Source organism: Haliotis rubra, unplaced genomic scaffold, assembly GCF_003918875.1.
Source record: "Haliotis rubra isolate DU_JTF1 unplaced genomic scaffold, ASM391887v1 Scf1654, whole genome shotgun sequence".
Classification (NCBI taxonomy): domain Eukaryota; kingdom Metazoa; phylum Mollusca; class Gastropoda; order Lepetellida; family Haliotidae; genus Haliotis; species Haliotis rubra.
The window spans coordinates 29885-55970 of record NW_025765619.1 but is presented as its reverse complement, the minus strand read 5'-3'; the positions used below and the strand labels follow the sequence as shown (position 1 = coordinate 55970).

General features: G+C 43.0%; 2 protein-coding genes and 1 long non-coding RNA gene across 4 annotated transcripts in view; 1 reads left to right on the top strand and 2 right to left on the bottom strand.

Moving 5' to 3' along the window:
* LOC124272048 (short transient receptor potential channel 3-like) overlaps positions 1-480 on the bottom strand; it is a 41421-nt gene extending 40941 nt beyond the window's left edge. Inside the window, exon 1 of the mRNA XM_046707187.1 lies at positions 292-480. The gene's annotated coding sequence lies outside the window, so the exon portion shown is untranslated. The remainder of the gene's footprint in view (positions 1-291) is intronic.
* A 4551-nt stretch (positions 481-5031) lies between these two features.
* Positions 5032-24779, bottom strand: LOC124272050 (porphobilinogen deaminase-like). Of its 2 annotated transcripts, XM_046707190.1 has the most exons (11): positions 24465-24773; positions 21500-21572; positions 21349-21398; positions 20743-20876; positions 20435-20512; positions 17210-17285; positions 16602-16721; positions 11777-11935; positions 7623-7676; positions 6447-6545; positions 5032-5796 (listed from the first exon to the last, which is right to left on the bottom strand). In XM_046707190.1, exons 1-11 carry the CDS (start codon positions 24507-24509, stop codon positions 5611-5613), a joined length of 1074 nt encoding a protein of 357 aa, XP_046563146.1. In that variant the 5' UTR covers positions 24510-24773; the 3' UTR covers positions 5032-5610. The 2 variants fall into 2 exon arrangements, with proteins under 2 accessions (XP_046563146.1, XP_046563147.1); XM_046707191.1 differs by lacking the exon at positions 11777-11935 and having other exon boundaries at positions 24465-24779.
* LOC124272051 lies at positions 17929-19740 on the top strand. The gene is made up of 2 exons (XR_006897227.1): positions 17929-18346; positions 19184-19740. It is a non-coding gene; the product is annotated as an uncharacterized LOC124272051 (long non-coding RNA).
* Positions 24780-26086: the final 1307 nt, after the last annotated feature.

Genomic DNA, 26086 nt, shown 5'->3' with positions numbered 1-26086 from the left:
CCCGTTGTTTCGTGAAAATCCAGCGAAAACGCACACAGTAACATGCATCTTCTGTCAACATTTAAGAAAAGGGAGGAATTTCTGTGTCATATAATGAGAAATATTTCACATGTTTTATGTTTGGAGTACAGAACCACGGAACTAAATGCCATAACCGTCCTAAATGTCAGTCTAAAGGTTAAAACTGTATAGGGTTTACAATCGACAATAAACGAAATTAGGCCATATCGTATAGTACATGTGCCTTACATGATGAACGAGAAATAATAAACAGATTCGTGTTAAACTTACTTCCTATGATGTATTCTTCAAGATGAAAGTAAAAGTCTCTCTGACAGGTTCCCATGTATTCCACAATACTCCTTTGTTAATGCATTGTATAACAGACCTTTGATTGAATGAAGGAAAAACTTCATTAAATAAAACAACACATGTCCTGCTGGAAACCGAATACCACGAATGAAAATACCGGACCATCCATATTCCAATATGCTCAGAGCCAAAGAAATCAAGGCACATTGGCGGATGAAATACTCACGTTGCGCAGACATTCATTCCTTAGGATCATAATGATTTCCATTCCTATCTCGAGGTACTAAAGACTAGGAACAACCCAAGATGGCAGCGTTGCCAAGCAACATGGAACAAATAGGTAGGGTGTAATTCCTGAAGGAAGGAAACGTTCCTCACCACGACCATAGGTAAGCCAGGATGTTTCCCCACATACAGATCTCAAGAAAAGTATTTGTTAACTCGGTACATGCTTCCCGGCAAAGAAACTCCAGTGTTGTGTGGTAGAAGTGGCCGACCCGTTCTAGTCGGGAGGGATGTCGCTGCGACAAGAAACTACTGGAGGAGAGAGAAGTGTTCATTTGATGCGTTAACCCCGGCGTCATCTCGATGTGTTTTGGTTACTACATACTCAAGTTACAAATTGTCTTAATGCAGCTTTCCATGTATCATATTGAGTGACATATTTTCAATGTAACGTTTAACATATAAAAATACATATATGAACAAACATGTTACACGCACAAGACGTGATAAACATGTAACAGTATCTGTTATTCATGTACAGATAATACTACTGCTGCAGCTACTACTACCTGCATGTACCAGTTCCACTAATACTGCCACTACAACCTCTTCACATTTTTCTTCTTCTTCTACTACAACACACCCATAATACTGTTTCAGCATACACTGGTGTTACTACAACACATCCATACTACTGTTTCAGCATACACTGGTGTTACTACAACATACCCATACTACTGTTTCAGCATACACTGGTGTTACTACAACATACCCACACTACTGTTTCAGTTACTACAACACACCCATACTACTGTTTCAGCATACACTGGTGTTACTACAACATACCCATACTACTGTTTCAGCATACACTGGTGTTACTACAACATACCCATACTACTGTTTCAGCATACACTGGTGTTACTACAACATACCCATACTACTGTTTCCGCATACACTGGTGTTACTTACAACATACCCATACTACTGTTCCCGCATACACTGGTGTTCCTACAACATACCCACACTACTGTTTCAGCATACAACATACACTACAACCCACCCACTACTGTTTCCGCATACACTTGGTGCTCCTACAACATACCCATACTATTGTTTCAGCATACACTGGTGTTACTACAACATACCCATACTACTGTTTCAGCATACACTTGGTGCTCCTACAACATACCCATACTATTGTTTCAGCATACACTGGTGTTACTACAACATACCCATACTACTGTTTCCGCATACCCATACTACTGTTTCCGCATACACTTGGTGCTCCTACAACATACCCATACTATTGTTTCAGCATACACTGGTGTTACTACAACATACCCATACTACTGTTTCCGCATACACTTGGTGCTCCTACAACATACCCATACTATTGTTTCAGCATACACTGGTGTTACTACAACATACCCATACTACTGTTTCCGCTTACACTTGGTGCTCCTACAACAAACCCATACTACTGTTTCAGCATACACTTGTGTTACTACAACACACCCATACTACTGTTTCTGCATACACTTGGTCTTCCTACAACATACCGACACTACTGTTTCAGCATACACTTGGTGTTCCTACAACATACCCACACTACTGTTTCAGCATACACTGGTGTTACTACAACACACCCATACTACTGTTTCAGCATACACTGGTGTTGCTACAACACACCCATACTACTGTTTCAGCATACACTGGTGTTGCTACAACACATCCATACTACTGTTTCAGCATACACTGGTGTTACTACAACATACCCATACTACTGTTTCAGCATACACTGGTGTTGCTACAACATACCCACACTACTGTTTCAGCATACACTGGTGTTGCTACAACACATCCATACTACTGTTTCAGCATACACTGGTGTTACTACAACATACCCATACTACTGTTTCAGCATACACTTGGTGTTCCTACAACATACCCACACTACTGTTTCAGCATACACTGGTGTTCCTAGAACATACCCACACTACCGTTTCAGCATACTCTTGGCGTTCCTACAACATACCCACACTACTGTTTCAGCATACATTGGTGTTAATACAACATACTCATACTACTGTTTCCGCATACACTTGGTGTTTCTACAAGATACCCATACTACTGTTTCAGCATACACTGGTGTTACTACAACATACCCACACTACTGTTTCAGCATACACTGGTGTTACTACAACATACCCATACTACTGTTTCAGCATACACTGATGTTGGTACAACATACCCACACTACTGTTTCAGCATACACTGGTGTTGCTACAACATACTCATACTACTGTTTCAGCATACACTGGTGTTGCTACAACATACCCATACTATTGTTTCAGCATACACTGATGTTGGTACAACATACCCACACTACTGTTTCTGCATACACTGGTGTTTCTACAAGATACCCATACTACTGTTTCAGCATACACTGGTGTTGCTACAACATACCCATACTACTGTTTCAGCATACACTGATGTTGGTACAACATACCCATACTACTGTTTCAGCATACACTGGTGTTGCTACAACATACCCACACTACTGTTTCAGCATACACTGGTGTTGCTACAACATACCCATACTACTGTTTCAGCATACACTGGTGTTGCTACAAGATACCCATACTACTGTTTCAGCATACACTGGTGTTGCTACAACATACCCATACTACTGTTTCAGCATACACTGGTGTTGCTACAACATACTCAGACTTGTGTTGTTACAACATCCTCACACATGACATATTGATTAGGTGTTTTTATTCTTTGCAAAATTCTTGATTAACGGCTTTGTATGTTTTGCTTATTGGCCTTTAACCATTGAACTCTGTAAGTAGTTCGATCGGTTGTCCCATGCAGATCGTTCCTCAATACATCATGGCTAAAAGAATGAAAGAATGAAATCAATCCCCAAACCCAGTGTTCAGCACAACTGTGAGCACATAGAAATATATGATTACGTTCATGTGTTTACCATAATTTGGTGAAAGCAAACACCAATTGAAAATGTATGTGAGATGTGCCTCTCTCATCAAATCACACGTGCAATCCAGTCGATGATCTCAGCCCCAGCTCGAGTGTGTGAGCTTGAAATTGTCAACAGATGTCTGCATTCATGTCCGTGAGCGCTCTCCAACATAGGAAGTAACAAACAGAAGAGCAAGTGCTGTGGTAAACATGGTATCGGCAGTTGGCTTGTCCAGATTAGTTTCTTGGCGATAGATTACAATGGACACATGGTGATCACACACTCGTGAAACACAGAGAGCGCCCACACGCATCTGACACGTGGAGATATTCCACGTATCTCCCACATGAATATCATCCAGGAGTATCACACACAGGACACACATGCATGTCACATGAACCACGCCTTTCTCGCACAATACACAACGACACCCTCCATTTTAACTCACACAGGAGACATAGATATCGTATCAGATATACGACACGATACACATAGAGGTCATCCAAGTATCCAAGCAGATCCTGGAAATTGCTAACACGCCTGGAGACACATGTCTTCACCCAGTACACATGATCATCACCTGTATCTCACACAGGACACAGAATCATCACGTGTATCTCACACAGGACACAGAATCATCACGTGTATCTCACACAGGACACAGAATCATCACGTGTATCTCACACAGGACACAGAATCATCACGTGCATCTCACACAGGACACAGAATCATCACGTGCATCTCACACAGGACACAGGATCATCACGTGCATCTCACACAGGACACAGGATCATCACGTGCATCTCACACAGGACACGGGATCATCACGTGCATCTCACACAGGACACTTGGAGCTCGCCACTATGTGTCACATATCATACAGAGAGATCGCAGACAAACGACATGCACATTCCCGAGTGATGATCATGTCTTGCACAGTTATCGATGATCATGTGTCTTGCACAGTTATCGATGATCATGTGCCTTGCACAGTTATCGATGATCATGTGCCTTGCACAGTTATCGATGATCATGTGTCTTGCACAGTTATCGATGATCATGTCTTGCACAGTTATCGATGATCATGTGTCTTGCACAGTTATCGATGATCATGTGTCTTGCACAGTTATCGATGATCATGTGCCTTGCACAGTTATCGATGATCATGTGTCTTGCACAGTTATCGATGATCATGTGTCTTGCACAGTTATCGATGATCATGTGTCTTGCACAGTTATCGATGATCATGTGTCTTGCACAGTTATCCAGATGTAGAGGCTCATTTATACAGCTCGCTCCAGTGTTGCTTATGTTTATAGAAGTGCCAAAACAACAAGCATGAAAAATGGAAATATTTATTTCTGTATATATAAAGACATGAATGTATACAAACAGTCTTACTAGGTTTAACATGTAGTATTCCAACTCACACAATGCACCTCTACAATCTACCTGTTGGTTGTGTGTTAACGTCACTTGATGAATGTATACAAACAGTCTTACTAGGTTTTTAAACTGTCAGGGTCAGACTCGATTATTTACAGACCAGAGCCATGTGACTGGGATGGAGTTCGGCAACCAACATTCCCACAGAATGTGGTCCATAGGACACTGTCATACTTCCCACGGCTAAAGACAGCCAGACATACTCGTACAGACAGACAGTTATCATAACAAACATCGTACCGTTGTTAAGACCAGGGGCTGTTACGATATGCGATGTGACTCATTCTGTCTGTACTATTATAGGACCCACAGTATGTTTTCGTTAGCGCCCAAACGGGACGAGTGGATTTCAAACCTCTTGAGCGCTGATTCCATATTTCCCCAAGAAAAGGGTGCGTAACACAATGTACTATCATAGCTACAAACCATAACGCAAAACTTCACATTTACATAAGACCGTCAACATCGGTACAAGCACATACGGTTGCTGAAAAGACAGTGGACACCAAAGAAATATTAGTAATACTTTACACAAGGTTTGTTTTGTTTTGGTAAATATCTCTACTCTCTACATTTGTTAGCCCGAATGAACTATTATTTGGTGAATTACGTGTTTCAACCTGCACAAGTAACATGAGTAACTATATCCCGCCTGCGCCTTGGGCCGCGATCTGTTTCCGTACTGTAATTAGAATATCTTCAGCACCGTTCTTAATCATCCTATCAGCTAAATCTGTGCCTAACGTCTCGGCAGCCTGAAACGCGCGCGGCTCGTTGCCTCTCCCGGGAACAATACATGAGTACTGCTTCAAGCCTGACCTCAGCTCCTGAAACAACCATTATATTCATTTGAGCAAAGACTCCATTGGTTTTGTGTGAACAGTATAAACATTCAAGCACAACAGAGCCTACTAGCAAGATGAGAGTGGGAGTGACTTGCACATGAAACAACACTGACATCGCTAGAGTCTTGAAGGCGACTTTAACTCCCATGTCACCTCACCTCGCTGGAAGGAAATCTTCGTGACAGACTCTAATCTATCTCCCTGTTCATCTACCACGTTTTGACTCGGTGGACGTCAAGTCATGTATGAAGCGGTGTTGACAATGGCGGCATTACTGTTATTCTCTTGCCACTGTTGTGGAACTCCAACCACGGTGTTTCGCGTGTGTTGGCGGCTTCTGTTCATCCCCTGTTTTGTACTCTTTCCCGATGGTTCCATTTCTGCCTTTATCAGAGCTTTGGGATATTTGTCCAAATGGCTTTGTCTCTTTCATTATAAGCAAATTAGCAATATTAGCATTGAAGTGTTTGTCTATCCGTCGGCTTAAGGCAAATGTCTGAAGTATTCCTAAGATGTGTATTACTCCGTGGTGGTGCTGTTATCGGTTAAACACTGTTCTATTCCCGAATTATTACACCTGGTGGTCAAATCAATTTAATATTATTAAGATATTGAGGTTGAATATTCCTCACCTCAGTGGCGCCCTTCAATCCATTCGGGAGCGTTATGGTCTCCTCATCAAAGATGGCCTCCTTGCCGTCGGCAGTAAACACCGCCCCTTTCAGTGTGAGCTGAAAACATGTAGAACATGTCTACATCAGTTCGAGCTGGACATGTTATATATTGGAACACTTATACTTAAACACTAGGGCAGAAACAATGAATGTATATATCCAAACCACCCCTGAAGCTCGTGTTCCCGGCGGCAGGCGGACACCCTTTACTTATATTGATATGTAACACAATACTGTTAGTTGCCAATAGAGGAGCAGAACAGCCAGCAGCCAGCCATACTTACCACTGATATAATTAAGATAAACAAATAATCATATAAATCAGAATTCGCATCTCTTACAGTTTCTGAACAGACATTAACATGTTTAATGATATAATATAATTTGATTGATAATAAGTGCGTCAAGAGAAATGCACACGAAGTTAACCCGTGATAACGATTTCATACACTTTACTCCACTGTCATTCCACATCGAATTCAGAAAATACTTGATTCTAGTTATCAGAGGCTGTTCATCATAATAACAACCCCTGACTACAGCAGTCGAAGACAGTTGAGTTTGTAAACAACAGTTGTATCTGGAGATTACAAAATGAAGCAGACAATGGCTGAGTGAGGGTCATGTTGATATCCTATGCAGTGCTGTCGTCACATTGGCTGTGCCACTGGGAGGTTCTACCTGGGGTAGAAACCTCTGGTTAACCAGTGAGAATTGAGTAATTTTCAATTTCATGTGAAACAGATATACATATGGCAGCACATTTTGGTGGAGAAAACATATGTACATGTTCAACAGTTTATTATTTCTAACGTAAGTGCAAGATCTTAGACACGGTATGAGCAAATCTTGCTTCACACTGCGTGTCAAATCAAAGGCATAGAGCCAGCGTTAGAAATCCCACCCCAACACCACCATCAGCGGTTGGGTTTTGTTGTTTTTCACTTTGCTTGCTGTGTTTTGGCACAGCAAGAGATCGTGTACAGTCGATATGGTTGTTGTTTGTGTGCCCGGCTCAATAACAAAACACGAGTCACGTAATCCATGGTTCAACTTCCGCCTCTCCACCTGCCGCTGAGTCAAAGGAAAGCCAATACTGATAATGTGTTTTCTTCATCTCCGGTCCATACTTACAACACCGTTCTTCAGAATGGAATGGGCACCCACTGGTTCGCTGCAGCCGGCTTTCTGTCAAATGGAATGGTGAATTAGCCCGAGAGGTCCTTGTACATAATATACACTAATACTGCTGCTATACAATCTCTATTGTGAAACAATGAAGCAACAAATGTTATATTTGGGATTACGCTTTCACAGTTAAGTACAGATGCTAGTACTTATGAGTAAGGCAATTAATCGCCTTCAAAAACCATTATGTATATTCAAGGGTTCGGCAGTGGGATACGTGCCTAGTTTATATTTGTCTGAGTGGTACATCAAGTACGTCATCTTGACAACTATTTGTCTGACTTCCATTTTTCTGGAAACGGCGGTGGCTTAATGTGTTTAAGGTCGCTGACTTTGTGTACTGGTGATTTGGTGCCTTACTAAGATAATGTGGGTTCGAAGCCCAGATGGGACTCAAATCCTAGACATGTACTAGAATCTGCATTTTACTTAGAAAGTGTAATCACAAACATAACATGTGTTACAAGATACATGACATTGATGCGTTGTGTCATTTCCAGACAAGTCTTATTACAGTGTATGGACATCTGCAAATATCACGCAGGGGAAAATCAGTGAGTTTTTCCTCAAATACTCCTGTTTTAATTTTGCATAAATACTGTCGATCCGTGTTAGAATCAAAACTAAACCTGCAATGATCATATCATGTTTACCTTGGTTCATACAACTTTATTCCTTTACTTCTCAAGTGTAATAATGTGCAAATGGCTCTAAGGCAAATATTATACAAAGTTGAGTAATGTTTGAGTAAATATCGGGTTTCAAATGGCTTGCAATATACCGAACAACAGAGACTGCTCTTGCCATTACGCAGAATACACGCAAAGAAGAGAACATAAAATCACACATTAACATCAGTGTCTGAATGTTCACCAGCACCCTCTCATGCCGCCCTATACACTAGCGCTATCCCATGCAGCTTATACACCAGGCCCATGCCATACCACTCAATATACACCAGTCCCATCAAATACCACTCAATATACACAAGGCCCATGCCATACCACTCAATATACACCAGCCTAATCCCATACCACTCAATATACACCAGGCCCATGTCATACCACTCAATATAAACCAGCCCCATCAAATACCACTCAATACACACCAGGCCAATACCACATAACATACACCAGCCCCATCCCATACCACTTAATAAACACCAGGCAAATCCCATACCACATAATATACACCAGCCCCATCCCATACTACTCAATATACACCAGGCCAATCCCATACCACTCAATATATACCAGGCTCATCCCATACCACTCAATATACACCAGCCTCATCCCATACCACTCAATATACACCAACCTCATCCCATACCACTCAATATACACCAGCCTCATCCCATACCACTCAATATACACCAGCCTCATCCCATACCACTCAATATACACCAGCCTCATCCAATACCACATAACATACAACAGCCCCATCCTATACCACTTAATACACACCAGGCAAATCCCATACCACTCAATATACACCAGCCCCATCCCATACTACTCAATATATACCAGGCCAATCCCATACCACTCAATATACACCAGCCTCATCCAATACCACTCAATATACACCAGCCTCATCCAATACTACTCAATATACACCAGGCCAATCACATATCACTCAATATACACCAGCCTCATCCAATACCACTCAATATACACCAGCCTCATCCAATACAACTCAATACACCCCAGGCCCATCCCATACCACTCAATACACACCAGGCCAATCCCATACCACATAATATACACCAGCCCCATCCCATACCACTCAATATACACCAGCCCCAGCCCATACCACTCAATATAAACCAGCCTCATCCCATACCACTCAATAAACACCAGCCTCATCCCATACCACTCAATATACACCAGCCCCATCCCATACCACTCAATATACACCAGCCTCATCCCAAACCACTCAATATACACCAGGTCCATCCCATACCACTCAATATACACCAGCCCCATCCCATACCACTCAATATACACCAGCCCCACCCTATACCACTCAATATACACAAGCCTCATCCCATACCACTCAATATGCATCAGCTTAATCCCATACCACTCTATATACACCAGCCTTATCCCATAATACTCAATATACACCAGCCCCATCCCATACCACACAATATACATCAGCCTCATCCCATACCACTCAATATACACCAGGTCCATCCCATACCACTCAATATACCCATACTCAATATACACCAGCCCCATCCCATACCACTCAATATACACCAGCCTCATCCCATACCACTCAATATACACCAGCCCCATCCCATACAACTCAATATACACCAGCCCCATCCCATACCACTCAATATACACCAGCCTCATCCCATACCACTCAATATACACCAGCCTCATCCCATACCACTCAATATACACCAGCCTCATCCCATACCACTCAATATACACCAGCCCCATCCCATACCACTCAATATACACCAGCCTCATCCCATACCACTCAATATACACCAGCCTCATCCCATACCACTCAATATACACCAGCCTCATCCCATACCACTCAATATACACCAGCCTCATCCCATACCACATAATATACACCAGCCCCATCCCATACCACTCAATATACACCAGCCCCATCCCATACCCATACCACTCAATATACACCAGCCTCATCCCATACCACTCAATATACACCAGCCTCATCCCATACCACCATACATACACCAGTCCATGTCCATACCACTCAAATATACACCAGTGTCCTGTGTCCTTGTGTCCATCCCATACCACATCCTCAATATACACCTCCATATCCATGTACATACCACTCAATATACACCAGTGTGTCCTGTCTCGTCCATACCACTCCTCCAGTCCATACATGTGTCTCCGTCAGCTCATCCCATACCACTGTCTGTGTATACACCAGCCTCCATCCCATACCACTCAATATACACTCAGCCTCCATCCCATGTGTCCACCTGTGTATACATGCAGCCTTCCTGTGTCCCATACCATGTGTCATGCTATACACCAGTGTGTCTCCAGTCTGTGTCCATGTACTATACCTAATATGTGTGTGTCTGTGTCCAGCACTCATCCATACCAGTGTGCTGTGTCATACTGCCTCCATGTGTGTCCATATACACCATGTCCATGCCTCTAGCCCCATGTCTCCATACCCACCACTCCATGCCACACCATATACCTCATCCTCGTCCATCCCATGCCACCAATATACACCAGGCCCATCCCATACCACTCAATATGTCCACACCAATGTTGCATCGTCCATACCACTCAATATACATCAGCCTCATCCCATACCACTCAATATACACCAGCCTCATCCCATACCACTCAATATACACCAGCCCCATCCCATACCACTAAATATACACCAGCCCCATCCCATACCACTCAATATACACCAGCCCCATCCAATACCACTCTCGATACACCAGGTCCATCCGACACCACTCAATATACACCAGGTCCATCCCACACCATTGAATATACACCAGCCCCATCCCATACCACTCAATATACACCAGCCTCATCCCATACCACTCAATATATACCAGCCTCATCCCATACCACTCAATATACATCAGCCTCCTCCCATACCACTCAATATACACCAGCCTCATCCCATACCACTCAATATACACCAGCCCCATCCCACACCACTCAATATAGACCAGGTCCATGCCACACCACTTTATATACACCAGCCACATCCAATTCCGCTCTATATACATCAGGCCCCTCCTACGTATACACCCATCACCTTTACGCCATCTAAGTACACATGCACGAACATTATGCCATCTGCGTATGCACACTCTACCATAAGGCCATCTAAGTATACGCGCACCACCATTACGCCATTTAGGTATACATGCCGACCATAACGCCACCTACGTATCCATACACTACCATTACGCCATTTGCGTTTACACATATCACTATTACGCCACATGCGTATACACACACTACCATTACGCCATCCAAGTATACACACACTACCATTACGCCATCTAAGTGTACACACACTACCATAACGTCATCTACGTATAGTTGAGACAAATAACTAGCAAACAGACGTACCAATCTCTTTTGGTATGCCCTCTCTGCCACTACCCGAATCGCCGTGTCTTTATGATGAAGGTTGCCAAGTAAATTTAACACTTCTTCATCGTTTGATCGACACTCTACGGCTAGTGCGGCCTGACTTACAGCGTACAGGCAATCCTCAGGGGTCAAGATCTGAATATAAAACAACGGTTATAAGATACGTTGTGGAGAATCCACCGGATGGGCAAACAGAAACCAGATGTTGCATGGAGGAAACTAGGAGATGAGTTGTGTTGAAGCTCCCATCTCACTGGGTCTCCTTTTCAAATTTAAATGGAATTATTTACTTCCATCAAAATTATACGTTTAGAAACTATGCGTCAGTCTTGAACCACCTGCGACGTGTAAGAAACTAATGTCACGGGATACCCTTGTGAGGGATAGGCTACTGATGTCACGTGATACCCTTGTGAGGGATAGGCTACTGATGTCACGGGATACCCTTGTGAGGGATAGGCTACTGATGTCATGGGATACCCTTGTGAGGGATAGGCTACTGATGTCACGTGATACCCTCGTGAGGGATAGGCTACTGATGTCATGTGATACCCTTGTGAGGGATAGGCTACTGATGTCGTGTGATACCCTTGTGAGGGATAGGCTACTGATGTCGTGTGATACCCTTGTGAGGGATAGGCTACTGACGTCGTGTGATACCCTTGTGAGGGATAGGCTACTGATGTCACGTGATACCATTGTGAGGGATAGGCTACTGATGTCACGTGATACCATTGTGAGGGATAGGCTACTGATGTCATGTGATACCATTGTGAGGGATAGGCTACTGATGTCATGTGATACCATTGTGAGGGATAGGCTACTGATGTCATGTGATTCCTTTGTGAGGGATAGGCTACTGATGTCATGTGATTCCTTTGTGAGGGATAGGCTACTGATGTCAGGTGATACCATTGTGAGGGATAGGCTACTGATGTCATGTGATACCAATGTGAGGGATCGGCTAGTGATGTCATGTGATTCCTTTGTGAGGGATAGGCTACTGATGTCATGTGATTCCTTTGTGAGGGATAGGCTACTGATGTCATGTGATACCATTGTGAGGGATAGGCTACTGATGTCACGTGATACCCTTGTGAGGGATAGGCTACTGATGTCACGTGATACCATTGTGGGGATAGGCTACTGATGTCATGTGATACCATTGTGAGGGATAGGCTACTGATGTCACGTGATACCATTTGTGAGGGATAGGCTACTGATGTCCCATTGTGAGGGATAGGCTACTGATGTCATGTGATACCATTGTGAGGGATAGGCTACTGATGTCATGTGATACCATTGTGAGGGATAGGCTACTGATGTCATGTGATACCCTTGTGAGGGATAGGCTACTGATGTCATGTGATACCCTTGTGAGGGATAGGCTCTGATGTCATGTGATTCCCTGGATGTCACGTGATACCATTGTGAGGGATAGGCTACTGATGTCATGTGATACCCTTGTGAGGGATGGGCTACTGATGTCGCGTGATACCCTTTGTGAGGGATAGGCTACTGATGTCATGTGATACCCTTGTGAGGGATAGGCTACTGATGTCATGTGATACCATTGTGAGGGATAGGCTACTGATGTCATGTGATACCTACTTGTGAGGGATAGGCTACTGATGTCATGTGATACCATTGTGAGGGATAGGCTACTGATGTCATGTGATACCATTGTGAGGGATAGGCTACTGATGTCATGTGATACCATTGTGAGGGATAGGCTACTGATGTCATTTCATTGTGATACCCTTTGTGAGGGATAGGCTACTGATGTCATGTGATACCCTTGTGAGGGATAGGCTACTGATGTCGCGTGATACCCTTGTGAGGGATAGGCTACTGATGTCCATTGTGCGATGTCACCCTTGTGAGGGATAGGCTACTGATGTCATGTGATTCCTTTGTGAGGGATAGGCTACTGATGTCATGTGATACCATTGTGAGGGATAGGCTACTGATGTCATGTGATACCCTTGTGAGGGATAGGCTACTGATGTCATGTGATACCATTGTGAGGGATAGGCTACTGATGTCATGTGATACCCTTGTGAGGGATAGGCTACTGATGTCATGTGATACCATTGTGAGGGATAGGCTACTGATGTCATGTGATACCCTTGTGAGGGATAGGCTACTGATGTCATGTGATACCATTGTGAGGGATAGGCTACTGATGTCATGTGATACCATTGTGAGGGATAGGCTACTGATGTCATGTGATTCCTTTGTGAGGGATAGGCTACTGATGTCATGTGATTCCTTTGTGAGGGATAGGCTACTGATGTCATGTGATACCTTTGTGAGGGATAGGCTACTGATGTCATGTGATACCTTTGTGAGGGATAGGCTACTGATGTCATGTGATTCCTTTGTGAGGGATAGGCTACTGATGTCATGTGATACCATTGTGAGGGATAGGCTACTGATGTCATGTGATACCTTTGTGAGGGATAGGCTACTGATGTCATGTGATACCATTGTGAGGGATAGGCTACTGATGTCATGCGTGATACCCTTGTGAGGGATAGGCTACTGATGTCACGTGATACCCTTGTGAGGGATAGGCTACTGATGTCATGTGATACCCTTGTGAGGATAGGCTACTGATGTCATGTGATACTGATGTCATGTGATTCCTTTGTGAGGGATAGGCTACTGATGTCATGTGATACCATTGTGAGGGATAGGCTACTGATGTCATGTGATTCCTTTGTGAGGGATAGGCTACTGATGTCGTGTGATACCATTGTGAGGGATAGGCTACTGATGTCATGTGATACCCTTGTGAGGGATAGGCTACTGATGTCATGTGATACCAATGTGAGGGATCCGCTAGTGATGTCGTGTGATACCATTGTGAGGGATAGGCTACTGATGTCATGTGATACCATTGTGAGGGATAGGCTACTAATGTCACGTGATACCATTGTGAGGGATCGGCTACTGATGTCGTGTAATACCATTGTGAGGGATAGGCTAGTGATGTCACGTGATACCCTTGTGAGGGATAGGCTAGTGATGTCGTGTGATACCCTTGTGAGGGATAGGCTACTGATGTCGCGTGATACCCTTGTGAGGGATAGGCTACTGATGTCACGTGATACCATTGTGAGGGATAGGCTACTGATGTCATGTGATACCCTTGTGAGGGATAGGCTACTGATGTCTCGTGATACCATTGTGAGGGATAGGCTACTGATGTCGCGTGATACCCTTGTGAGGGATAGGCTACTGATGTCATGTGATTCCTTTGTGAGGGATAGGCTACTGATGTCATGTGATACCATTGTGAGGGATAGGCTACTGATGTCATGTGATTCCTTTGTGAGGGATAGGCTACTGATGTCATGTGATACCATTGTGAGGGATAGGCTACTGATGTCATGTGATACCCTTGTGAGGGATAGGCTACTGATGTCATGTGATACCATTGTGAGGGATAGGCTACTGATGTCGTGTGATACCCTTGTGAGGGATAGGCTACTGATGTCATGTGATACCATTGTGAGGGATAGGCTACTGATGTCATGTGATACCATTGTGAGGGATAGGCTACTGATGTCATGTGATTCCTTTGTGAGGGATAGGCTACTGATGTCATGTGATACCATTGTGAGGGATAGGCTACTGATGTCATGTGATACCCTTGTGAGGATAGGCTACTGATGTCGTGGGATACCATGATAGTCTGATGTCATGATGACCCATTGTGAGGGATAGGCTACTGATGTCATGTGATACCATTGTGAGGGATAGGCTACTGATGTCATGTGATGATACCCTTGTGAGGATAGGCTACTGATGTCATGTGATACCATTGTGAGGGATAGGCTACTGATGTCATGTGATACCATTGTGAGGGATAGGCTACTGATGTCATGTGATTCCTTTGTGAGGGATAGGCTACTGATGTCATGTGATTCCTTTGTGAGGGATAGGCTACTGATGTCGCGTGATGCCTTTGTGAGGGATAGGCTACTGATGTCATGTGATACCCTTGTGAGGGATAGGCTACTGATGTCATGTGATTCCTTTGTGAGGGATAGGCTACTGATGTCATGTGATTCCTTTGTGAGGGATAGGCTACTGATGTCGCGTGATGCCTTTGTGAGGGATAGGCTACTGATGTCACGTGATACCATTGTGAGGGATAGGCTACTGATGTCGTGTGATACCCGTGTGAGGGATAGGCTACTGATGTCACGTGATACCCTTGTGAGGGATAGCCTACTGATGTCATGTGATACCCTTGTGAGGGATAGGCTACTGATGTCGTGTAATACCCTTGTGAGGGATAGGCTACTGATGTCGTGTGATACCCTTGTGAGGGATAGGCTAGTGATGTCATGTGATACCCTTGTGAGGGATAGGCTACTGATGTCGTGTGATACCCTTGTGAGGGATAGGCTACTGATGTCATGTGATACCCTTGTGAGGGATAGGCTACTGATGTCACGTGATACCCTTGTGAGGGATAGGCTACTGATGTCACGTGATACCATTGTGAGGGATAGGCTACTGATGTCACGTGATACCCTTGTGAGGGATAGGCTACTGATGTCACGTGATACCCTTGTGAGGGATAGGCTACTGATGTCACGTGATACCCTTGTGAGGGATAGGCTACTGATGTCACGTGATACCCTTGTGAGGGATAGGCTACTGATGTCACGTGATACCATTGTGAGGGATAGGCTACTGATGTCACGTGATACCATTGTGAGGGATAGACTACTGATGTCGTGTGTTCCACCTGTGACGTGTAAGCAACTGGTGTCACGTGACCCACCTGTGATGTTCGCTTCTCGTACTCCACGCCCATCCTTTCAAGTGCCGCGGCTGCCAGACATAGTCCATCATACTGACCGCTCTCGTCCAACTTCTTAATACGACCGTCTATGTTGCCGCGCTGACCAATGTCAAGGCATTATTATAGGAGTGTTGAAAACGAGGAAGTAAGGCACAGACTTTGATTCAGAGCCGACGATGATGATAAAAATGCTTCCTAACTTCTGTAGGCAGGTGTTAGCTGTAACAACGCATACATGTTGGCGCAAGTCACCCAGCTGAAGGGGGTCACGCATACTTATTGCCAGAACAAATACAGAGAAATAATGTTTCAACATTACATGTCTTTGAAATGACTTTTCGTCGTTTTTTTCTGTAGATAAGTATTGTCCATTTGCAAAGGTTACATGTAACTGATATCCACGAAAGAGGTAATGGGTCTCATCTACATGTATTTACTGAAACACAGGAACACAGAAGATCTGTGACAACTGACACAGTTGAGCCTTTCTTTCAACCGACAAACTGAATGATGTGAATGCTGAATTATTCAAATAACACACGTTACACGTGTGTACACTTCATGTGGTTTTCTGCATTGAAGGATACAATGTCGTATATCTGTAAGTGTGGGTAACTCCTCCTGATCTGGGCCGCACGTCTCAGGGAGCTTGTTCCAATAATACTGCAAGGAGAAAGGTAGCCAGGAGACTGGTTGAATGGTGGCCAGTGCAATGGACAGTCGTATGATACCAGCATATAGTGCTTATCATCATGTAGCATTAAACGGTGAGAACAGGGTTGATGGAGTTTTAGAACAGGATCGGACTTTATGTTTCCAAAAACTAGAAACTAATGTATCTGGAATAGGCGAGTGACGTTCATTGTGAGCTGCAAGCGAAACACAGGCCCTGGCTCTCTGAACTACCAATACCACATTACTACGGGGATCAGTTGCAAACCCGAAAGAGTGGATTTATGGTTTCAGGTTTTGTTCATAAAAACTGAAATACGAGGGTGCAGTGGGCTGACACAAACCCACAGACCAGTGTACATAAGAAGACGAATAGCATTCCAGGTGAGATACCGGGGTTTTAGCCCCTTTTTCAGGGTGTTGTGGCCGAACCTGGTGTACAGCAGATGTACCCTCTGGCTGAAAACTCCTACACTGTAAGAATCTACATCACTACAGCAACAAACCTCCGTGCACAAAATAGTACGTAATACAGGCGGATAACCCGATCTGATATTCACAATATAGTACGTAATACAGGCGGATAACCCGATCTGATATACACAATATACTACGTAATATAACCCGATCTGATATTCACAATATAGTACGTAATACAGGCGGATAACCCGATCTGATATGCACAATATAGTACGTAATACAGGCGGATAACCCGATCTGATATGCACAATATAGTACGTAATACAGGCGGATAACCCGATCTGATATGCACAATATAGTACGTAATACAGGCGGATAACCCGATCTGATATGCACAATATAGTACGTGATACCGGCGGATAACCCGTTGTACGATCTAGCATGCACAATAAACACAGTTGTACGTAATACAGGCGGATAATCCGTTGTACGATCTGGCATGCACAATAAACACAGTTGTACGTAATACAGGCGGATCTGACATGCAATACAAATATGTGCAGGTGCTTTCTAAGTTTGAGTGACATACTGTGCATATTTCTTTTTGAGATGTAATAATTCCGTGCTTTCAAGTTTACACAGATTCCCGAACGTTGGTTGGTTGAGAGAGCGGTCATGTGATCTAAATTTCAAGGTTCATTACTCTTGAACCCCTCTAATCGTTCATACTTGTGTAAACACGTTTTTCGCTTCGGTTTCAAGGACCCCCAATAATTGGTGATGCGAATTACGCGAACGAACCTGTTTCAAGTCACCCCAAGTTTGGCAATGTCACTACCAAACGGATTGCCGAACATTGTTCCTTTTCACAGGAGTTTAATGTCTCGCAGTTTGCGGGTTCATCTGGCGGTTTTCACAATAAACAATCACAAATAAATAGAATACAACAAGATCTGTTTCCCATGCGCCACGCCGCACAACTTCGAAGTCGGTCAGTGTATTATTACGCGGTCAAACAAGGTATTTACAAGTGAAAAGGTACAATGCCAGTTTGTTAAAATGGTATTGTTATTGCTTCTGATATTTGTTTCTGTTTGATACTGTTATTGATTATACTTATTAAAGCAGTTTCAAACCTCATAACGAATTTGTTGTTACATTTTAAAGATCGAATACTTTGAGAACTATTTCTTCAAGGGTTGGGATACATGTGTAAAACTAAAATCGCTGTGTATACAAACATCGCTGCAATACGTACGTTCTTGAACCAAATGGCATTACAACATCTTACAGGTATTAAAACACACTAAACAATGATCATCTACAAGTGGGTGGAAAACGTATGTGTAAACTTCAAAGTGCGAAAGTGTGTAAACTCGCTCGTTCACACAAGTTTGAACACCGCTTTGACATCGTTCATTTTTCAGTGCAAACACACAAACTGACATTCAATTCTTAAATAATGATAGTTATGTAACTTGAAAATGTATGAACACTGTAGTATCTTCGCCTAGATGACGTTTTGACAATGTGTAATAAAGAGAGAAAGGCTGTTATTTACAATAAACCATATAAATCCTGACCCATGTGTGTACACAGGTAACATACCTGTTATATAAGCAGGGGGACATTATACAGGAGAAGGGAAACCGGTTGATCGGGTAAAGGGTGTAAGTCATACGATCAATGTTACGCAACAACACAGACCGGCGCCATAAATTCCCCAAAACACTTTGATGCAGTCAGCACAGAAACAACACATTATCATGTTTTCATTGAAATGCAAGCAAGCAAATTGCACATTAAAACAGTATTACACCTTCTTTTGGGCTACCATGCCTTTTTCCATTACGCAATGGATGCATGGTATCTCGACAGTGACTGGCGCCCTAGTCGGCCTCTAGGTCGCCACGCTAATGCTTGTAACGACCTGCCACGTACACAGCTCCCATGACTGAAGTGAACTTTCAAACAAAACCCACGGATTTTAGTGAATGTAATAGAAAACGTTACAAAAGATAAAGTTGACCAAATATGACATGTTGCAAACAATCGTTTTAAAAATCCATACCCATACATGCCAGAACGCTTTCAGAATACTATTACAAGTAGACAGGATAATTGTATTGTTAATTCAACTTTAAAATTGTAAAACTTATCCTGACAAAATAGTTATTCAGACTGCTATATCAACACAGACGCAGCCTGTAGAAAAGAACATGTTTTGATGGCTGGGGCGGTTGCCCATTAGTTACACGTGCCATGAGTTACACAGATTGAAATTGCCAGTTATGACACAGTCAGATCAGAACAGAATTATACCCACGGCTTTAATAGACTCTTCCATACTGATGAGCTGAAGGATGAGCACCCAAGCAACTCCCTTCATACAATGCAAAGCTCTTTACATGTTATTCTACATGTTTGTATAAGGGTGTGTAACTACTAAAACAAATATAGTAATGGCACGTGTAACTAATGGGAGGATACCCTGGGGACAGCTGTGTCAGGCGAGGGGCTGGGGGACACATGCAGTTACCTCCCCTACTTCATTTACACTGTTGGAAACCCTGATACAATTAGACTCCGTTTTCATAATGGCCATGTTTTGGTTTCATCTCACAAAGATCAGAGGTGCCAGACGGAGTGACACAGTTTTATACAATGTGTTCAGTGCCCCAACTCTACCAGTGTCTGTCATAATTAGTTCAAATACCTACCTTCCATTTGGCAAAGTTGCAAGGGTATGGCCATGATTTTTGGGGCTCATCACTATTGCATCACACGGATTTGCTCTCCTGGTTAAAGCACAGACAAGAAAATCATGAATTTAACTGACAGTCACAATAAAAAGTCGTAGTGCGAGTCGCATCGGCAAAATTATTTCAGCAAAAACAAGGACGAGAACAAAATTTAGTGTTTACAAACATTTCACTTATATACCAAGACACTATTTCAAAAGAAAATCATCAAATATCTTGCAATAATTAGAAAATGTGGGACAGAGACAGAAGCAAATGAGACGCACTCAAGAATACTGCCAAGCACGAGGTCATCTGGCAGAGAGGTGGACACGTCCTTCAGAGAGTGGACAATCAGATCTACACTGCCGCTCTTCAGGGAGTTCTCTAGCTCTAGTGTCCAAAGTGCAGATTCTCCAATCTGAAGTCATATCATCTCCACAATGAGCATTATCAGCTGAACTGAGAGAGTTTCTACAGCAAACACCATGGCATACAACCACACTGAAATACCCATTACCTGTTTAGGACCTAAGCATGTTAAAGTAAAGAATCCGTCCTATTAAACGTTTATAGAGCCGGAAATATTCATACTATTTAGATTCAGTATATGCAATGCGACAGTGACAATATATGAAGTACGTTGTGTTTCAATAATTTATTCTATAGATGGTCAGATTCCGTAACTGGTGTTGACATGTAATGAGAGCCTGGGATCTGATGTTATTTAACGTGTTAACCTTACTTCATCACCAAGCACGTTTTGTAAGCACAGACGTCTAGCTTGCTTACCACCATTCTTGCCTTGTGTAGTGATGTGGCAGAACGACCATGATCACGTTCACATATCACCCATAACCGTGGGGTACTGTAACACTTCACTCTTTTCTTACCTTAGTTATGGACTGACTCAAATCCCTATCTCCGGGAGTTGTCATGGTAACTGCATAACAGAAAACAAATCAGATATAATCATTTCCCAAAGACTGCAACTTCAATTGTATCTATAAATGGCAGCAGCCTCTGGTACCCGTCAGTACGTACCTGTTTCAAATTGTACATCCGGGCGTATCTCCTGAAGTTTCGATACCAAGTAGTTGGATTGAATAAGGGCAAGCTGAAAGTTACAATAGAATACATGTGTGATACATTTCGTGTGGTCACAGAATGAAAATACACAAAGTGACAAATACATAGATTGGCATATACAACATAGGAAACGTACAACCCGCCGTATATTCAGGTAAGAAACATTACAAACTTGGACAATGTTAAATCTTAAATTACACTAGTAGGTGTTAACTACATGCTACGAGCCACACGAGGGCCGCTTCATACGGTTGTGTACATATACATCAGGTACTCTCGTTGCAATACTATTGAAAACACAATGTTTCAAGTTTTACACTGCTTAACTTCAAATACGTATTGTGACTAAATTAAGTACGTATGTCTTTTGTATGAATGCACACTGGTAACACGTATTTGAATGCGTCAAGAATAAATATTCAACATTAGGTAAAGTGGGCTAGCACTATAAAACCAGCTTAAGTCTGGGCTAGTACAAGCCGCCGCACATACACATACCCACGCATGCACGTCGTCATATGAGCGAAATATTCTCAAGCACGACGTTAACCCAATTTCACCTCACCTCACCTAAGCTGACTGGTTGGTTGCTTGCTTGCCGCACTCAGCAATATTCCAGCTATATGGCGGCGGTCTGTATATAATCGAGTCTGGGCCAGATAATCCAGTGATCAACACCATGAGCATAGATCTACGAAACTGGCATACGATGACATGTGACCAGCAAGAGCCTGACCACGCAATCCTGTTAGTGTCCTCTTGCGACAAGCACGGGTTGCTGAAGACCAATTCTGACCCGGATCTTCACGGGTTAGACATATTAGAAGTCTATTAGCCACGGTATGACACATTGACCAAGGTTACATAAAAGAATCGGGCCCACCAAACTACTGTAGTATGATACTAAGGATAAGGCTGGCCGACTTAAAGTAAGATTGCTTTGCGGTAGTCGGACAGAGGAAGGTTGGCCAAATGACGCCTCCAAGATGAAGCGAAGCCTTCACTGTACTACCAAAGCCAAATAGTTCCGCTTTTGCAGCATAAAGTATTTTAAACCTGAAATGCCCTAGTTATTTCAATCAATTGTCTATTTTCGATTTTCACATAATTTTAAGTTCCTTTCAAAAACTCATACATTGTATTTCTCGTTACTTCGATTATTTTCTCCTTTCTTCATGTTTCTCTCAAAATCTCTACATTTCGATTTTTTTTAAAGAAACAATAATGACGAGACTTCCTCCGCCAGTATGCCGGAGGGAAAATTTGACTTTCTATGAAAGTTGAATTGACTATTTTGCTTGACATGATCTTAAGACAATACAAAGGTTTCTGTAGAGAAAACGGAAGATTGTGTTCTTTTCTGAGTCACTCTGAGTCTAATTTGAACTTGCAGATTTTATTCCGCCACAAAATGGTCATAACCTTCTTTCTGTCTAATTGTTAGTGAGTGGATAAAGAATGTTGGACAGTCTATTAATCACAGGGACAAGGTGTGACGTGTATCATACCATTGAATCTGAATATGGCTCAGTGAGTATGTAACAATGTTTTTAGTACAGAACTTTGTGTTGCTAAACATTAGAATCGTGTATTCAATCGTCGTTTATAAGCTGACGCAAGAGATAATTTTTAAGTTTAGGTTATCGATTAGTCGACCAAATCGAAAGGCTCTTTCCATTCATGAATCACAAGTTACTCTTCGCGGAGGAGTAAATACACATGAGTAAACATGTCCGAATACTCCCAAACGTAATTCAGTCTGATTCATCAACACCCAGCTAAGCCAAAAAGCCTATCCAAAAAGTGGCAATAAAGATAAAATACCGGATCGATGTTTGTTCATTTTCTGTACGTTAAGCATCATAAAGAGACATATGAAGGTGGAGCGGTTGCTGCTAGCCAACACCTTGCCTGTTAGCAACTGTTTAACAGCGACGACATGCACGACTAACTGAAGCACAACAGACCAACGTCAGCAGATGAGAAACAGAGCTGTAGTTGTCTGTAGCACACGCCTGGTTCATATACTGACATAAAGGAAGACTAAACATAGGAAGAAAGTAACTGCCAAGTCAACAACGCTTTCTCAATTGACGACACGACGTATAAGGATATGTTTTTTAAAGAGATGAATATGTTGTATTCAACGTTACGCAACACCCACCACAGACAGACAGATAGTTTACTTGAGTCTCACCTCATATATACAATAAAAGTACATGTAAAATAGGTACGGTATAACAATATAAGAAGTATATAAGCCACTGTATACATACATGAATTAATACGATGAAAGGTATACAGTAGGTCGGACAAGTGTTGTTTAACGATATATATTTTTCGACCCGGGTTTGGGATATATGGGATAGTTACGCACACGACCTTTGAGTTATAGCGTGTCTGTAAGGCCATTGATAAATGTCCAGTCAGAACCTTCTACAACGTGTACAACTTCAACAGGGTCACAGTAACATAGCATAAAGTTTCTTTTTGAAATAAAATAAAATGGTTGCATTTTCTCATACCACTCCCTGCCCCATGTAACTGTGCTACACTACCCCCTTTCAATAACACATTTCCGTGACCCCCTACCCCCAATCTTACTGGCCCCTCTTCCCTATAATAAATTACAAGTGTCCAAATAGAAGGCTGTTTTAAAATGCCAAAATATGTTTCATCTAGTTTACGTTTGTCAAACAAGTATTGAAAGCGTGTTTTCTGTGAGATGATATTAATTGGGTTTGAAATTTATTGTTTTAAACGATAAAGATAAATTCATGACGTGTCCTATTTGGACAGTACAGCAATACAAGCCAGGAGGAAAGCATGGAACAGATACACAAACACATTATCCTCATTGCTTTCCATAATGATATCCCGAGATATCTATGTTTAGTTTAAATAGTTAATACTGACTTACTTTGCTCTCTCTTGATCCAACTTTGAACACTCTTTTGGTGGACATATTGATAGTGTGGAGAGACGGAGGGTTGAACGTTGACGAGAGTCGGCGGCAACAGTGCACGAGGGTAAGGGGGAAGGGTACCTTATACCCCTGCTTCTCGGTCCCTTATTGAGCAGGGGGCGGGGCTTGTTTGAAAACCCGGAAACAAATTCAAATAATCGAGTGAGTGGCTCATTATTTTGCTGTTATACATGACAGTCGAAATTTCCAATGTGTGGGTGTGTACTGCACACATTGATATGATCACATGCGAGCGTGAACGGTGTGCAGTCAGTCGAAAGCACACGCAGTTCCCACGCGTCAACCAAGGCTGCTTCACATACAGGACGGTCATAAGTAGAAGAGTGTATTGACAAGCCTTGTGTTGAAAAATCAAAAGTGATACCCTTTGCAAAAATGATCGCCATATGTAACCGAGAATCACAGCATCATAGTAGTAAAACATGCAAACAGTGGAGGCGTCACATATTGTTCAAGGAATTGGACACTGGTAATGTGATCACAATGCACGGCATGGCGTCATGTATACAGATGGTAGTGGGTAGGGGTGGTGATTTCAGGTGTACAGCTGGGGGTGAGTTGGAGTGGTGATGTTACGGATGGTGGTGTCAGGTGTACAGCTGGGGGTGAGTTGGGAGGGTGATGTCAGATGTACAGCTGGGGATTAGTTGGGGTGGTGATGTTACGGTTGGTGCTGTCAGGTGTACATGCTTGGGTGAGTAGGGGTGGTGATATCAGATGTACAGCTAGGATTGAGTTGGGGAGGTGATGTCAGATGTACAGCTGGGGTGAGTAGGGGTGGTGATGTTACGGGTGGTGGTGTCAGGTGTACATGCTTGGGTGAGTAGGAATGATGATGTCAGATGTACAGCTAGGATTGAGTTGGGGAGGTGATGTCAGATGTACAGCTGGGAGTTAGTAGGGGTGGTGATGTGTACGGGTGGAAAGGTGTGTCAGGTGTACATGCTTGGGTGAGAGTTGGAATGATGATGTCAGATGTACAGCTGGGGTTGAGTAGGGTGAGGTGATGTCAGGTGTACATGCTTGGGTTGAGTTGGAATGATGATGTGATGTCAGATGTGAGCTGGGGTGTCAGATGTAGTAGGGGTGTTGATGTTGATATTGCAGGTGGTGCTGTCAGGTGTACATGCTTGGTGTGTAGAAATGATGATGTCAGATGTACAGCTAGGATTGAGTTGGGGAGGTGATGTCAGATGTACAGCTGGGATTGAGTTGGGGAGGTGATGTCAGATGTACAGCTGGGATTGAGTTGGGGTGGTGATGTCAGATGTACAGCTGGGAGTTAGTAGGGGTGTTGATGTTACGGGTGGTGCTGTCAGGTGTACATGCTTGGGTGTGTAGGAATGATGATGTCAGATGTACAGCTAGGATTGAGTTGGGGAGGTGATGTCAGATGTACAGCTGGGATTGAGTTGGGGTGGTGATGTCAGATGTACAGCTGGGATTGAGTTGGGGGTGGTGATGTCAGATGTACAGCTGGGATTGAGTTGGGGAGGTGATGTCAGATGTACAGCTGGGAGAGAGTGAGGTGATGTCAGATGTACACAGCTTGAGTG

Bases quoted from the DNA above. Each gene is read 5' to 3' on its own strand.
- LOC124272050 (XM_046707190.1), bottom strand. From the start codon at position 24,509: ATGTCCACCAAAAGAGTGTTCAAAGTTGGATCAAGAGAGAGCAAA. The intron at 21,573-24,464 runs GTAAGTCAGTAT...TGTAACTTTCAG, and splicing joins TTGGATCAAGAGAGAGCAAA to CTTGCCCTTATTCAATCCAA. The intron at 5,797-6,446 runs GTGAGGAATATT...TGGTTGTTTCAG, and splicing joins GATTGAAGGGCGCCACTGAG to GAGCTGAGGTCAGGCTTGAA.